At 34.4% G+C, this 17,190-nt stretch overlaps 1 protein-coding gene across 3 annotated transcripts in view; it reads left to right on the plus strand.

Moving 5' to 3' along the window:
- Positions 1-16,440, plus strand: part of LOC145664933 (uncharacterized) — a 256,051-nt gene extending 239,611 nt beyond the window's left edge. For all 3 annotated transcript variants that reach the window (XM_081732044.1, XM_081732045.1, XM_081732046.1), the window contains exon 4: positions 15,780-16,440. In XM_081732044.1, coding sequence (XP_081588170.1) covers positions 15,780-15,998 — 219 coding nt within the window. In that variant the 3' untranslated portion in view covers positions 15,999-16,440. The remainder of the gene's footprint in view (positions 1-15,779) is intronic.
- Positions 16,441-17,190: the final 750 nt, after the last annotated feature.

The following is a 17,190-nucleotide window of genomic DNA, read 5'->3' on the forward strand; positions in this document are numbered from 1 at the left end:
TTGACGTAGTTCCTGAAACGACATGAAAAGGTCTAATAAACTCTAAATGCTAAACATATCAAAACTCATATACTTTATATAGCCTAATGCAATAAAGCAATAAGTGTCTGTCAACCATGTCATGACCAGAAAAGAAAACAGGGAACAGAAAAAACTATCTAAAAGATGTCCTAATCAGATCGAACCAAGAACAGGTTCATTAAGACGCTTGCACCATGTCACTCTGTGAATACTTAATATTGGAGCGTAAACAGAGAATCGAACCCTTGACTATAGGTTCTCCATCTATCTAAATCTTAAATTGATTTATCACAGAATACTGGGAAAGATAGAGACAAACAAGGGTTGAAGAGAATAGGAAACTAACAATTAACTGGTAAAGAGGTTTTCATTTCATTATTTGCTCTTATAATGCGTATGAAGGCTGTGCTTGAAATACGAAGCACGGAATCTGAAACTAACTATCAGATAAGGTTAATATGAAATGACACTTATATTATAATCCTTGTGGTAGCTGAAGTAAAACCTTGTAGGTTTCGCCTTCTCTGTAGCTTATGTAACTTCTAGGTGTATTGCAAGTCTAGAACTGAAGTATAAACTTGAAGGTTTGTCGAGAGAACGTAAGTGGTCCTTTTATATAAAAGGGCGGAATGCAATCCGCATGCTTTTCATATTTCCTTGTTTGGGAGTTTCACGTGTGTCTGATAGAATAAAATAAGTTTTGGGCTTATTTCCATAAAGCGGACAAAATCCTGAAAACAACCCTGACTTAATTCATTCAATTCAGACAGTTAATATTTTGTACTGAAGCCAATCTTGAATTATTTACATAGATTTTTTTTACAAAAGTTTAAATACCTACAGTAATTTCGGAGATTCATTTTAATGTTATTATATATATATATATATATATATATATATATATATATATATATATATATATATATATATATATATATTTCGTGTATTGCAGGAAATAGAATTACATACCAACAATTTTGACCCAAACAGGAATCGTACTCACAAACTTTCGGTTTGAACTCTCATCCTTGACCACTGAGCTAACGTGACCACTATGGTTGAGCATTTAACGAAATATAACTGAATTTCCAAGACATGACATTCGTATCCATTGCAAATGCTGTTGTTTTTCTCCTTTGTCTTTTTTATTTTATTATGGATTCGAGAACGATGTTTTCTGTCTTTGCTTTCATTAGAAATGCTTTTTACATATGAAAATGGAAACCTAAATGAAAAAACGAGCATGTACTGACATGAATATATAGTTTTGAAATGTAGTATTATTGAAATATTTCACAACGTCTTATAATACGTAAAAGAAGAAAAAGCACATCTGCACAATCGTTAGCGATTGCAAAAGTTGGCTTCGAGGTTTGCATCTGGCATCTTTGGTTTGCCGTTTTTCCAAAGATACCTAAAATTGGACTTAGAAAATGTTTGCCTCAAAACAGCCATAATTAATGTGCTCACCCTTTTTGGAATAAGCTGTAGATTAGAAACATTTGATAATTTCTTCATATAAATATATACTAAATATAAAATCTTCGCTACTCGCGCTCATGGAATTAAAAAAAATCCCCCCTTTCCACCTTAGTGAAAAATTTTCTGTAATTGTGAATAACTACACTCAAAGTGCTTGAAATTCGATGTGTTAGGAATTCACAAGTTGTTCATTAATTTAAAAGTTGTAGACGGTTACTGATATTTCAAGTTCTCCTTAGACAAAGTTACATAATTTAATAGTATTTTCATGAGACGAGACAAGACGAGGCGAGATTCTACGCTGTCTCGTGTAAACGTCGTCTCGTTTGAAAACTTATGTCTGTCTCGTCTGGAAATCTTGAGACCATACACGACAAATATCTTCTGTCGTGGCATCACTAGTGTTACAACAAGACGAGAAAGCTCAAAATATCGACTTGTCTACTGAAAATGTGTCTCGTCTCGAAGTATCTACTTAATTAAATACATTATAGAAATGTCAAATCAATAAATGTTATCAGAGAAAATTAAAGATTTAATAGGGAACTATGTTATGAAACAAGTAGTTATAGAAGTAGATAGATTATGAAACAAGTTCTATAATGCATTAATTAAGTAGTGATATCACGAAACGAGATAATAATTTTCGAGACGACAAGTAATGTGAAAATTGATTAGAAAATTTCCTAATTCACTGCTTTGAAGAAATATAATTTACTTGAAAGCATTCTTTATGCACTAATGAATACACAGAAAATAATCACGAAATCTTTGGGAACAAAAATGAAGAACAGTAATACAGGTGAAAGAATGGCATTTTTATTACTTTGATATCGTAATGAGTTTTAAACACTATTAGTAATTCAATTGTTTTTATTGCTTTTATATGTTAGTCAAAATTAAACTGAGTTCGAAAACTAGTAATCTCTGTCGAAACTAATTTTATAGGAGAGAGAAAAAACTAAATTAGTCCATATGCACCTGACATATAGAACTGTTTTCATTTCTAGACAGTTCTAAAAACTGTTATAGACCTGTTTTGATTAATCTAAAAACAAAATTAAAAATTGGAGATGATTTGTTTTCGTACAAAATGGGAAAACAAAGTTCACATTATGTTAAATGAAAATATTAATTTTTCACTTACAACTTGAAATAAATGTATTATATAAGCCACAGGTCACATATATATATATAGTTATGTATCTCGCTGTAATAGTATTAACAGTTAACGAAAACCTAAACTAAGTCTGCAAGTTTAGAGATCCTTTTAGTTCATGAGTTATCACAGCTAACGAAGAGTGTAGATTTAAAATTCCTTTTCTGGATCATGAGAATCTGTGGTGGGCCACAAACAAATTTCTTGCTACAAAAGCAAAAACTCACGTCGGCTGAATTTGAGCATTTTCTTGATGTCTACAATTTTGTTCTGGTTTGTGACTACTTTTCCAGGGTGTGTTTCCTTTACTTAGTAGAGTCACTTTTAGGGGACTTTTTTAAATAGAGCAAACCTGAATATGCATAAACCACCGCTGAAATGACGTACTTCAACACTGTAAAAAAATTTTCGCTAGGTTTCCGGAAAAATGCGGGCAGCTCCGGAGGAAGAGACGTTTCCGGGGAATTTCGGAAACTATATTTTTCCGACTAGCTAAGAAACCTGTAGGTTTCCGAAAACGATCGGAAAAATTTTCTGACTTGGGTCGGAAAAGTTTCCGAACATCTTCCTAATAGTTTTCGGAAACATACGTGTTTCTTAGCGAATTGGAAAAATGAAGTTTCCGAAATTCTTCGGAAAGGATTCTGCCCGCATTTACCCGGAAAGGTTTTTATAGTAAAGCTTTTCCGATTTCTTTCGTAAACATCCTCAATTTTTTTCTTTCTGATTTTAAATTCTATACGCAATGGAGACCTTCTGAATATTATATTATGATCCATCAAAGATGCTAATACCATTATATCTTTTTTTTAAAATTGTCTTCGATGTTGAATTGATTTTGAGTTTAACGTCCCTTAAGCAGCGAGGATATATGAGATGAGACCTACTGATTAACGTGGAATCCGAACCACATAAGCTCCCGCCGAAAATCGAACCCGAGTCTCCCACGCCAAAGGCGCGTACGCTAACCGCTTTGCCACAAAACTCTTGATTGTTTCAATTCTGCAAATCAAACTTATATGTTTCCCTAGGAGAACATTGAAATTTTACGTTGATTAAAAGAAGAAAATATAAATTGTCGGCTATAAATGCATCTTCATTTTTTAAATCAGTTTAAATAGTTAATGGACTCCGAGGGAAACAGTTGGACTTGTGGTATTGAAGACAAAAAAAAAAAAGAACCGATATGAATTACATTGTATTAGCATCTTTGATGGATCAAACAAAATTCAGAAGGACTACGTGCTGTATAGAATTAAAAATCAGGCATCATATCGTAAGAAAAGATGGTGAGATAATACAAAGTGGGTAAAATACCACAGGAAAGCAAAAAGCAAAGGATTGAACTTAAATAGTTTATTTGCTCCAAAATCACGGTTCTCTTCAATGTAGTCTTATATTCTTGAAAAAAAAATGAAGTTTTATAGTGAAACCTTAAGACAAAAACTATACCGTATGTTCACCATCATTCAACTATAACATATACATTACAGTCATTCAACCCATTCTACCTCCAAATTTTAAACTAAAAGAGCGAAGATATTGCAAAACCACGCTCAGGAATTGTAAGTATCATTCTACTTATAGGGTTGAATTGATTTTAACATTCCGTTCAGCAGCGAGGCTATATGAGTCGTGGACCTATTAATTTACGTTAAATCCGAACCACATGAGCTTCCGCCGGGAGTCGAACCAGGGTCTCCCACGCCAAAGGCGCGTACGCTAACGTTTAGCCACGAAGGACCTCCTTCCTACTTATAGAGGTTTCTAAAAATCCTGAATTTTTAAAATTCCAAGTTTTCGACCCTCACCTGGAGGCTTGCACACGGAGGTTAAAAAAAGGAAGAAACAGAACAGAAACATTAAGGAATAAGAAGGAACAGACTTACCAAGAAGAAGAACTGTGTGCTATGCGCGCACACACACACACACAGAAAAGGACGGTAGTTGCGTACCTAGATCTGGAAGGTTTGTTGGAAGGTTGCCAACTCATGCTATTTTTATTGTCATGTCAATGCTGTGAAAATTTTATAACCGCTTCCCATTCGTCACTCAGTTATTCCTTGTCTAGATTTATTTTTTTTAAATGAATAAATACATTTTCAAAAATCAGTCTCTCTACTTCATTTCTAGCTCAAAATAAAATGTTTAAATCTTCTATCCTGTGCTGCGTTTCTTTTAAATGTTTCGATAAACCTCACACCGGATTTTCCGCTTTCGAATCTCTAATGTGTTCCTTTACTCGGACTTTTAAATTTCTTTTCATTTTGCCTATAACTCTCTTAGCAACTGCATTTTATTTCATAAATACCATATCTTTCATTGAAATCGGTGTAATAACTTAAATTGGGTGATGTTCTTTTCTAAAGTTTTAGGTGGCTTTAACGCTGTAAGAAAATCATATTGTGTGCAGATTCTATTTACTGCAGTTGTCAATCTGGGAAAAATAGGCAATCCAATCCAGTTTTTCATCCTTTATGTCAGTTTCAGGTTTATCGGAACTTAAATTCCTCTTAACCCGATTATACCAATTATCTAATAATGAAGCTGGGTACCCGTTCAGAGTACCCGGTTTCATAAGGAATTCAATATCTGCCTGTTAGTCTGTTTTTAAGGAAGTAAGACGTATGGCTTGCAAAAAAGAAATTCTTCCAAATATTTCCTTTGGTACTTGCTGAATGTGCAGAGTTATAACAAATGTACTGTGTACCTGCTGTTATCTTGTGGTGCACAATGGTAACGATTTGCTCTTTTGTCTTCTTACATTAAGGTTTAGGTACGTGAGACTGCCGTCCTTTTTTGTGTGTGTTGCAAACAGTTTTTCCCCTTGGTAAATCCGTTCCTTTTTATTCCTTGATGTTTCTATTCTTTTTCTTCCTGCTTTTAACCTCCATGACCAAGACTTCAGGGAAGAGTCGACAACTTGTTTCATGATTACTAGGGCTCGGATGTTAAAGACCTAAAAATTGCCTAAAAAGAACCTATAAAAAATCTAAAAATATCTTTAAAAGGATTTAAAAACTGGAAAAAAGGACGTAAAAATTAGACCTAATTTAATTAGAATTACATATTTAATGAATGTAATGCTCAAGAAATACAAACTTCTGGAAGCGTAACGGTCTATCCTTCTTCGACAAACAAAATACAAACAAAAATAAGAAAACTTCCCCCTCACCCCCCTTGGTGGAGGACATTGTTACGCCTGCTTATCGGATTTGTGATTGTTGCAGATCTGGTTTTATCAGTCTAGTCATTGAAGAATGTCTTATCATTGGAATTTTCTTAACTAAAGAAAAGATGTTTAAGAGATGGTGGTGATTCGAGTTAATGGCCAGTAAATTTATTGTTGAAAGATGAAATGAAAAAAAAAAAAATACTGTTAAGACCTATAAAAAGTTTTTAAAATGACCAATATATAAAAAAACAAAACGCCGAAAAAGGAAAAAAGGGACAAGGGACATTTTCTGACCTATAATGACCCAAAATAAAATATATATCCGTGCATTTAGAACTATGTTGTTGTTGTATACTTTAACATGAAAGCCTAAGGAAAGTCCAAAATCTGATAAAAATCACTTTCAATGTGATCACCTTAGTTGTACCAATACTACACTAACTAAAAGCTCAAAACGCTGGTGAGTTTTCAGGTGGGTCCAATTCGAACCGGGTTTTTTCTGGCTGGGCCCGCTTGGGTAAACCCTGTTACGTCCTCGGCACTGGAAGATAAAACTCGAAAAACATTTAAGCACATTAATTTGAACCAAAGAACATTCGTTTGGTAAATATATTCCAAGAAATTGCGGAGCAAAGGGAGAAAAAGTAAAGTAAAATCATTGTAGTAAGTCCGATGTCTAGCCGCTCTGAATCGAACCTCGTTTGTTAGTTCAAAATATCTCCATATATACCGAAGTTGTAGAGAAAAACGCCATTTTCCAAGATGTCGACTAAAACATTTTGGTAAGTCGCTCATAGTGGAACTTTATTTGTCTTAACCCAGGCAGGTTTTCACGTGGGTCAAACCCAAAAAAACCCGCTTCTTTTGGGGTGGGCCCATTTGATCATACCCTCGATCTACCGCGCTGTATTATAACAATAGGCGATTTAAGATAAGCTAAATTAACCAGCTTGTCAGAATTGCATTATGAACAAGGAGAAAAACGATACCAAAACTTATTTATGATTTGATGAATGATGTTTAAAGAGTTTTGCCTCTTGTACTTGATACAATTAATTCAGGTGTATGTGTGCCTACCATTGTTGTGTATGTGTGCCTACTATTGACATCCATAATGTTAAAACATACGGTACAAAAAGGATCTGTACAAGGCTACAAACACACTTTGCGTAACGTTTCCTTGTGCTCAAAAAGTCCTATGTTATCTATCATATCTGTCTCTATCATTTACCATTTTATGTATGATCAATAAAAAGAGTATACCCACCGCGGGTAATGTGCCGAAGAAGCTCATTACGTAGTAAATACTGGAAGATCGATCGAAGGTTGAGTTGAGTTGATTTTGAGTTTAGCGTCCCTTTCAGTAGCGAGGCTATATGTGACGGGACCTACTGATTAACGTGGAATCCGAACCACATAAGCACTCGCCGGGAATCGAACCTGGGACTCCCACGCCAAAGGCGCGTACGCTAACTGCTTAGCCACGGAGAAGCTCACCAGCAAATTTTGTAAAAACAACTAAATATGACAACACTGATGTCCTACGTTGTAATATGGCCCGTTGTACATAATAAAAAAAAAAAAAGTCAGAAGAAACTGTTTAACTCTTTCCGGGTTCCGGCTTTTTGGGCTATTTTTGAGACTTTCAGTCAAGCAGCTACTGCATCGTCACTATTTATCCTAGGATCATGGTTCATACCTCATTATCTTCAGAATAGAGCTGGCTTTGAAATGGTACCATTTGCATGGTCATACCATATGCCAGAAGCGGAAAAAATGATGTCAAAGGGAAAATTTCGGAGGGAAAATTTTTTCTCGCACTTGCCGCCCCCCCCCCTGGAACGGCCCTGTGTGAACGTAGCCATCTAAAAAATCTGATAAATAGTACTTGGTATACTGAATATATGTACCAAATTTCAAGTTTCTATCTTGAATACTAAGGGGGGGGAGAAATTTTATCAAGAATTCCCACAATGCTCCAAATTACCACAAAACACTATGATCTCAGGGCAAAAATTTCCTGAGACATCCCTAATTACCCTAGGGTCATGTTTCGCCCATCATTCTCTTCAGATTAGAACTGCCTTTCAGGCGGTACCATTCACATGTCTCCATCATGTATCTAAGGCGGGAAATTCCCGAAAAAGGGATTTTCTGGTCTAAATTTCCCTTTTTCAACTATTAGCCCCTCTGGACCCCCCTGTTTTAACGCAGAATTCTGAAAAAAAATCTGTTAAATACTACTCGGTGGACTGAATGTTTGTGCACAATTTCAATCTTCTAGGTGCAAAAATACGCCCGCCATAAAATATATATACCGACAATGCCCCATATTACCCTATACAGAAGTATATTTTGATAAAAATTTACTGAGACGTCCCTAATTACCCTAGAATAATAATTCGACCGTCATTCTCTTCAGAATGGAACTGCCTTTCAGACGGTATGACTCAGGTGTCTCCATCATGTATGTGAGGCGGGAAAATCCTGAAAAACGGGATTTTTTGGGTCTAAAAATCCCTTTTTTCAACTTTTTCCCCCTCTGGACCCCCGTGTTTTAATGCAGAGATCTGAAAAAATCTGATAAATACTACCAGGTGGGCTGAATGCTTATGCACAATTTCAATCTTCTAGGTGCAAAAGTAAGACCGCCAAAAAAAATATACCATGTCCCATTTTTCCCTATATAGAAGTATATTTTTTAAAAATTCCCTGAGACATCTCTAATTACCCTAGGATAATGATTCGACCGTCATTCTCTTCAGAATGAAACTGCCTTTCAAATGGTATGACTTACATGTCTCCATCATGTATGTGAAACGGGAAATACCTGAAAAACCGGATTTTTTGGGTAAAAATATCCCTTTTTTCAACCCTTTGGACCTCTGGTCCCCCCTGTTTTAACTGACAAATCTGAAAAAAATCTGGTAAATACTACTCGGTGGACTGAATGTTTGTGCAAAATTTCAATCTTCTACGTGCAAAAATAATCCCGCTAAAAAATAATGAACATAGGCTTAATAAATGAAAAAATAAATTTTAGACTTATGACGTCATCACCTCCTATGTCTGGGCGCAGGAAAGTCTGAAACCATACGTAAAGTCTTCTACAATGCCTCTGGACTTGAAAAACAAAAACAAAAAAAAAAACCGGACGAAAAAGCTCAAATAGAGAGAAATAACGCAAGGTACCATGAAAAACGCGTATGGTACAAAATTGTACCATAAAATCCCCAAAGGGTTAAAAGAAGAAACTTCAAAATACGTCAAAGTCTTACGATTAGTCCGTCAGATTTAGTGACCACTTGCGTCTCCCACTGACAAAGCAAGACTTCCCAAGCGCGAAAAGTTACCCGAGCAGACGAATCTACCAAATTTTAACACATTTCTTACATTTTCAGATTAGGCTCAAGCTTTTATTATTATTATTATTATTATTATTATTATTATTATTATTATTATTATTATTATTATTTAGCAGCGCATGTACTAAATGAGGAGCTCTACTACCACTTCCAGATTGATTTCAGGTGGTCTTAGTATAAATACAGTGTGGAAGTATGCCATAAAAACCACAGTGCATAAAGCACAACCCAACTTGTGCTAAGTGGCCACTAAAAAGCAAATATGCTATCCAACTCTCTTAGGATTTTATATTTTTGAGGTACATTTTAGATTTTCATTCAAACAGTCACTGCTTCCTTACTATTTATCGTAGGATCATGGCTCATATCTCGTTTTTTTTTTTTTTTTTTTTTGTTTTCTTTTTTCACGATAGAGCATACTTTCCAACGGAGTCACTCGCATGTCCGTATTAAACAACAGAAACGGGATAAACCGGGAGATTTATCGAAAAAAAAATTAATTTCTTTCCCCCTCTGGCCCGGCTCTGTGTTTTCGTAGCGATCTGATTAAAAAAAAAAGTTATATAAATAATGTGCGTTCATAATACTTCAAAAATTTAGTGCGTCATTACTGTTTGGCTTAGAGTCATGGTTTAAAACGTAATCTTCTGTAGAATAACGAGCGCTTTTCAACGGTATCACTCACATATCTCTACCTTACACCTGAACCCAGAAAATCGGGAATTTTTTTTTGAAAAAGTCATTTCTGGGAACACTTGCGTCCCTCGGGTCCGGTCCCAGTTTCACGTAGGGATCTAAAAAAAAATGATAAATACACAAAGGTACACACAATCAAGTTTCTCAGTTTGTTATCTTGAAAACTAAGAGCGTGAAAAATTTTTGAAATTTGCCTTAGGAAAAAATAGTCACGCCCCTCCGCGCCACTAAGTTGACCATCCGCTTCCAAGACGCACCTGGATTGTTCTTTGGTCCATACTTGATTTGATCAATAAAAAATGGCTTAAATGTCTGGTTTAAAACCCAAATAATAGGCCAAACACGATACTACGCTATGGTATATAAATATACCATAAATCCTAAAAGGCCTAAAAGTGTCAGGGCAGGAGCGCAGCAGGGAGGCCAGGTACCGTGGGGGTTAGTCCGTAGGGATTAGGCACGTGAGCGACGGGGGTATACGCATAAACGAGGATAGTGGAAGAGCACATTTACAACACTTTTAATCTCACTCAGAAAATCTGTAGGTAAAATACGATGTGAAAAAAACGACAGTCTGAATATAAGCAATTACTGTCAGTGCACAGCATATTGAAATTAATTTTATTTGGTAGATCCGTCGGCAGTGGTGGATCTAGGCCAGGGCCGGGGGAACCTAGGATCCCTCAGTTTTTTGTGACAAACATAATTTTAGCTATTATTTATATATTTTTGGAAGCTTGTAATCATATCATGATATACCTATCATAGTCTGGGATTCTGGCTGTCCCACCAGTTTTCAAGTTCTAGATCCGCCCCTGACCGTCGGCCTATATGTAGCACGAGTTCAGCAATTCTTTCTAAAAACATTACAATTTTGGTAATTTGTCTTCTCATTATGTTAGTTTAGTTTATGTTAGATTATGATAATGTAGAGGTCTAGCTTAATTTTCGAAAAAAATATAGAATTTCGGGTAAGAGTGCCCTTTGTGCAGAACAAGGGATTTTGGGTATCTTTTAATTTCTCTCCCAATCCTGCAAAAATATAAGATCTGAAGCGTTACTTACTTCACAAAAATAGCTGAGCGAGTGAAAGGGGTTAGAAGCCCCATGGAGGTGTTTAGCTATAGTTCCTATGAGCGTTATGCATAAAGTGCAATCTTACCGAATTTGGGTTACTTCTAAAAACGTTAAGTTAGTTTCGTTTAGTTCAGGTTAGCTTAGATTAGATTTGAGGCATTACTTGAGCAGACGGTTCTACCAAATTTTGAAACATTTCTTACATTTTCAGGTTAGGCCAAATTTTTATATTTTTTTAGCAGAGCATGCAGGAAATGAGGAACTCCATTACCACTTACAAATTGACTTCATGAGGGCTTAGTGTAAATACAGTTTGGACATGTAGCATAAAAACTACAGTGCAGAAAACACGTACAAATATGTGCTAGGTGGCCATTAAAAAGCACGAATGCTATCTAACCGAGTCAGGGCAGGAGCGCAGTAGAGAAGCACGAGCGTTAGCGAGGGGGTGCATTCGCAGGGAGCAGGCGCATCAGCGATGGAGAGTATACGAATGAGTTTAGTGGAATAGTATACTTTTCATTTCAGTATGATGTGCACTGACACCAACTACTTATATTCACACTCCCATTTATTCACAAAAAGTGTTTCAAATAGTATTTTACCTATAGATTTTCTATCTGCTAGAACCGTCTGCTCGAGTGAACCCAGATTTGGTTACGTTATTTTGGTCTAAATACTTGCATCATCCATTTTTCCTGTAAATGTTTTTTTTTCTTCTTTTTTCGTGCTTCTGCATCCTTCTGCTAAACCTAACCCGATCTGTCTGTTCGAGTGAACCCAAAACTATTAATATTATGAGTGTTTACGCGCATTATGCTGAAAACATGCATTATGTACAAGGACGCATTACTGTTTACGCTCATTCATTATGCTAAAAACATGCATTAAATAATCACAACTGCAACCACAAATAACAAAAACAATAAAACTTCTAAATATATTATAGCCTATTATTTACTCGACGCTCAAATTATTTATTACTCAAACCACAGAGAAAATGTTTTGTTATTGTGCTACTAGATAGCTCTCACATTTCTTTCACAATTTGTTGATACTGAAAAATATAGTATTTTTATTTACACACGAAATAGCACTACTCAAACATGGCTGGTACTACTCCCATGATGCATCACCAAAAAGTTTCCGAATATCCTGGTAAAGCTAGTTTTTCGTGAAATAAACGAAACGTAACATCAGACTACGGGAAATACTTGTATATGAGTAAATTCGTTAAATATAAAGAAAACTTATTTCCAATGATAAAAGGATCCTACATATTTTTGAACACACCGAATCCTTTCTGATTTCTTACGGAAAATGTATTATTTTCGTTAAAATAGAGAAACGTTCTGTTAATTTATCCGGGAATCTAGACTTTCCTTTGCAAAAACGTTCCCCGAAGGTGAGAAACATTCCTGATATTTTTTACAGTGAACTTCATCAGGAGTTGACTTTTGTAACTAAAACTGCTGTAATTAAGTATCTGAAATTGCAGTTTCTCATTTCTTATTTTCTCATAGGAGTTTGTTGATAATACAATTTGTTTGTATTTCAGCCACCAGCTTTTGAAATCAAGTATCATATTTGTTCTCACCTCCTATACAGTGAACTTCTCTGATGTGGCTGATGATGCTATGAGTGTGGCATATGAGGAATGTATATACGGTCTTCCCGTTGGATTTTTCTCTTCACAACCTCAAAATCACGGTCAAAGGGTTGAATGAATGCTCACGTAGTAGGAGAAAGTAGTGAATGACGTCAAAACGACCGGTCACAGACATTTCGATTCCATCGGATGTTGTGCCATCTGGTGGCATATTTCCAAGTTTAGTTCGAGAACAAGTCATCTCTAGGATATGGTACGGTTTCAAACTAACTGGAGATTTCAATGTACAATATCTTCTATAACCAGAGGGGACGATGCCTTATTTTCAGCCTAAATTTGTGTTCACATCAGTTAAGTTGGAAAGTGTAATCTGTATTTGGTAAAAATTGTGATGACTTGTTTTTCCAAACCCATCGATATAATTATAGTAGCAAAAAATTCTGCGTAAAGGGCTCGAACCTCTCTTAATCACACGTATTGATTGATTTTACGCTCTTCTGCTAACCAACTGTGCTACCGATTTCTTACACGCTATACGTCTGTTCTACTACAAAACATGATTTTCTTTATGATCGTGTTCCAAGTCGTTTATATTCATAGATAATTTTCACTGTTCACTTTATTTATATGGAGTCTGCAGATATAATGAATGTTCGAAGTGTTATTATTAAATATTTAGTTTGTGGATATGAATCCACATTGTCTTGTCATTGACTTGCCGGTCTAAGTTGTATGTTGAACTGCAGAACTCAACCACAGTCTAGAAAAAATACCCTTTTGAAGAGTTGGTAATTTTCGTAATTTCGGCCAAATGAAGCTTTTTTGCTTCTATTTCTTTATTTTAAAATAATATTGAACATAACCATTAAAAATGTGTTCGTAATTAACCTTTCCTGCTGTGGAAACCTTGAAACATTACGAACGAATAAAGAAAACGGAGACCTTTTTTTTTTAAAAAAAAAAAAATTGTCACATTAAACAGACGCGTCAATTATTTTGCTCATACCTATACATTGAAGTGTAAGTTGATATGTACCTGTTAACTGTAAGATTATTAAGTGTTTTCAGACGGCTCTTGGAAGGCCACACGTTCTTTTACATTACAGACTCATCAAAGAAGTTGTTTTATGGAGGTGGTGGGTATGAGACATGTAGCACCAGTTTTCGAAAGTTGGTTCTTTCAGAGTTACTGCGACTACCAAACTAAATACAAAGATCATAACGCTTTCCATTTAGGTAACATTTGTTAATGAAATGGTAAAAGTTGGCATAAACTACGCTTAAAAGCTTGCCTTTATTCTACAGTATTATTAAAGAATAACAGAAAAAAGTTAAAAAATCAGGCATATATCAATCGATGAGATCTCGTTAAGCTGACAATTATGATACGCATGAGTGCAAATCCTCATGCGTATGATTGTTTTAAGCTGCCGAATAACCTCATCAAGTCCTTGTTGACGATAATAGCACGATGAAAATGTTTACAATGGATCATTGAATATAGCACAAAATGATCATGAACTCTGAAACTTTAATTACTACTTTTAAGTAAAAATATTGTCCAAAGATGAGATAGATCAATAACCTGAACAAAGTGACAAAATGAACTTTTCATATGAGTTTTACACAAAAGTGAATTTCAAGGCACTAAGAAATATAATGCTCGTTGCCAATAAGAATTGACAGAGTTGATTGATTTATATATTGCATATATAAAAACAAAAATTAAGTGACACATTGTATATGTCATTGTTCTCGTTATAACAGTGACACACTACCTCTAACAATAACACTCATACATTAACAATGATGAATAAATATTACTAATAACGGTTTAGGCATTGGGAAAGAAAATTAATGCATTGCAGTGACAAGTTACTAAATTTCATGAAGTAAAAAAATCCGACAAAGGACATTTACGATATGTGAACAGGTATTTGATATGAGTCGGTTATGTGACTAATCTAAGAAGAGTACGGAAAGAACCATGTAATAATCGGAAAGTTATGTAAAAAAAAACATTATTAACGCCAAATATCTTAGCCCTTTAAATAAGTCTTCATGATATTATTGATATATACAATATGAACAATATAAACATGGTTTTAGTCATTATCCTAAATGCAACTACTGTAATAACAATGATATATTACACCATAGACTAACTGCATGCGACAGAATTATAACTTGGAACAGTCAGATTATACACAGTCAAAAATGTTATCAGTTATTATAAGTTGGAACAGTCAGATTATACACAGTCAAAAATGTTATCAGTTATAAGTTTTTTCCATTAAGCACACACAATTTCCGTTACATTGCATGGTATATAGCACAGATGCTAACATATATCCCGAGAACAAAACTGCCACTTCTACAGATATGTCAAAAAAATTTGATTATCTTTCTATTTTGGGGAATTATAACGCTCAAATGTATAGTATCAATTATCACGGAGAAATCCTTTCTTAAATACATATAAATTAAAATTATTACACGTTAAAAAATCATTAACATTTTCAAACCTATTTTGAGTTGCGACCATCTAATTCTGGGAGTGTAATATACTATCAATAAAATTGGGATCCATTCACGCATCTTATACAGAGTACTTAAAATATCATCACCGAAGCTACCTAAAGACCTTAGATTCAAAACGTTTTCTCAATTTATTGGATTTACCTTATGCATTCAAAATATTATAACCTTAAATTCAGTTCAACGTAATACGACATAGTAGTATAGCACGGGTCACGTGATGAAATCATATACTCGCATTACGTCTAATTTTTAATAACGTAGCAGAGTGCAAATTGGATTTTTAATCCAAAGTCCCTGGGTTTAAATTCTATGAGATACGTAAAGTGTACAGTGTTTCAAACAATGGTTCTCCCTATACCAATGTATCTATTATCGTTTAACAAAATGAAGAGGTTTTCAGTATCTTAGTTATTAGTATGAAAGTGTCAAATGTACAAATATTTGCAAGAACCGAGATCGAAATAATTTTATATAAAGCTTTTATTTTCACGAATCCTTAGGAAATCCGCATAATTTCATTGTGAGAAAAAAAAACCTCGACGCTTATTTTGTTTATTTTTTTATCCGCGCATGATGATCTCTCTTAATTTTAATGTTTGTAATCTTGGTTGAAATTCATTTTTACCTTTACGTCATGTTCTTTTTTCTTTATAGGAAATATTTTGCGTGGGATTTGCACTGGCATTAGTGGTTATAAGCTTTTTGCTGGAAGCCATTGTATTCAAGGGTGAGAATTTGCCAAAAGTAGCGAGCTATGCCAAGATGGGCTATACGTTTCGCAGAAAAGGTTCTGTTTACGCGGCCTTTGGTATGACAGGTCTTTTAATGGTAGTTCTTGGTGTTGATATATATTTTTTGTTTTCCGGCAAATAACATTTCAGAATCTATTTTTAATGTAGCCTCTATTCTAAAGGAAAAAAAATTAACAGAACTTATATATACACAAATGTTCAATTGAAAAAACAATATATCATACGTAATTTCAAAATATATATTCACAAATCTGTAAAGAACCTACAATTATATGTAATTTTAAATGAAAAAATCTTACAGAGCCTATGTATTCACAAATATTCTATGAAGAAACAATAAATCATGTGTAATTTTTATGTGAAAAATTAGTACAGGACTTGTATATTCACAAATATTTAATGAAAAAACAAAGATCATATGTAGTTTTAAAGCGAAAAATTTTACAGAGCTTGTATATTCACAAATATTCGATGAAAACCAATAAATAATGTGTAATTTTAAAGGAAGAAATCTTTCAGAGCTTCTGTATTCAAAATATTTAGCGACCAAACAATAAATCATAAGGTGTTGTAATGAAATATCTTTCTTTCCTTAGTAATGTGCGTGTTACTAGTCAAGTTGAGGTACTTTCTCTATGTGTAGCCTTCATCGAAAACTACCCATGGCCTCCCGCAGAGTGCAACATGTGGGGACAACTGCTCTTCCCTGTATTTTCAGTAGAAATAAAATTGTAATGCGCCACTTTTGAATAAATGCAACACATCAACCCATATTTTATATATAAATATCACTTTCCAAATTATCCTAGCATAAGACCATTTAAAGAAGGAATAAAGAATTGATGCAATATTACAATATAAAAAGCAAGAGAAACCATACAACAGTCAAAAACATTTGAAACAACATAATCTAAAAGGATCCACCAACAATGGACCTCTTTCAAATATACCACCATCTATTGATTCTTAATGTTAGTCAGTTCCATTATCAATTAGATTTTTTTGCAAAATAATACCATCAAAAAATTCTATTTCTAACACTTCGATTTTTTTAAATCGGATAAAATTTACTAGAAATACAAGATTTTAAAAAATAATTTTACCGCTTGTATTAATGCAACAACACAAAACAAACTTTTAAAAAGTCATTTTATTTCAGGAAAACTCCACTCTGGAGAGTAATGTCTCCATTTACTCGAGAGGACAAGTTGGCTTGGTGGAAGTTATATTTATTTCCCAAGTAGACAAAAGAAATTTCTTTTATCTTTTTTCTCTTACATAATTCCCATTTTTGTTTCTTCTAATTTTGACTT

This window comes from Thermobia domestica, chromosome 11 (assembly GCF_964235325.1).
Source record: "Thermobia domestica chromosome 11, izTheDome1.hap1.1, whole genome shotgun sequence".
Lineage (NCBI taxonomy): Eukaryota > Metazoa > Arthropoda > Insecta > Zygentoma > Lepismatidae > Thermobia > Thermobia domestica.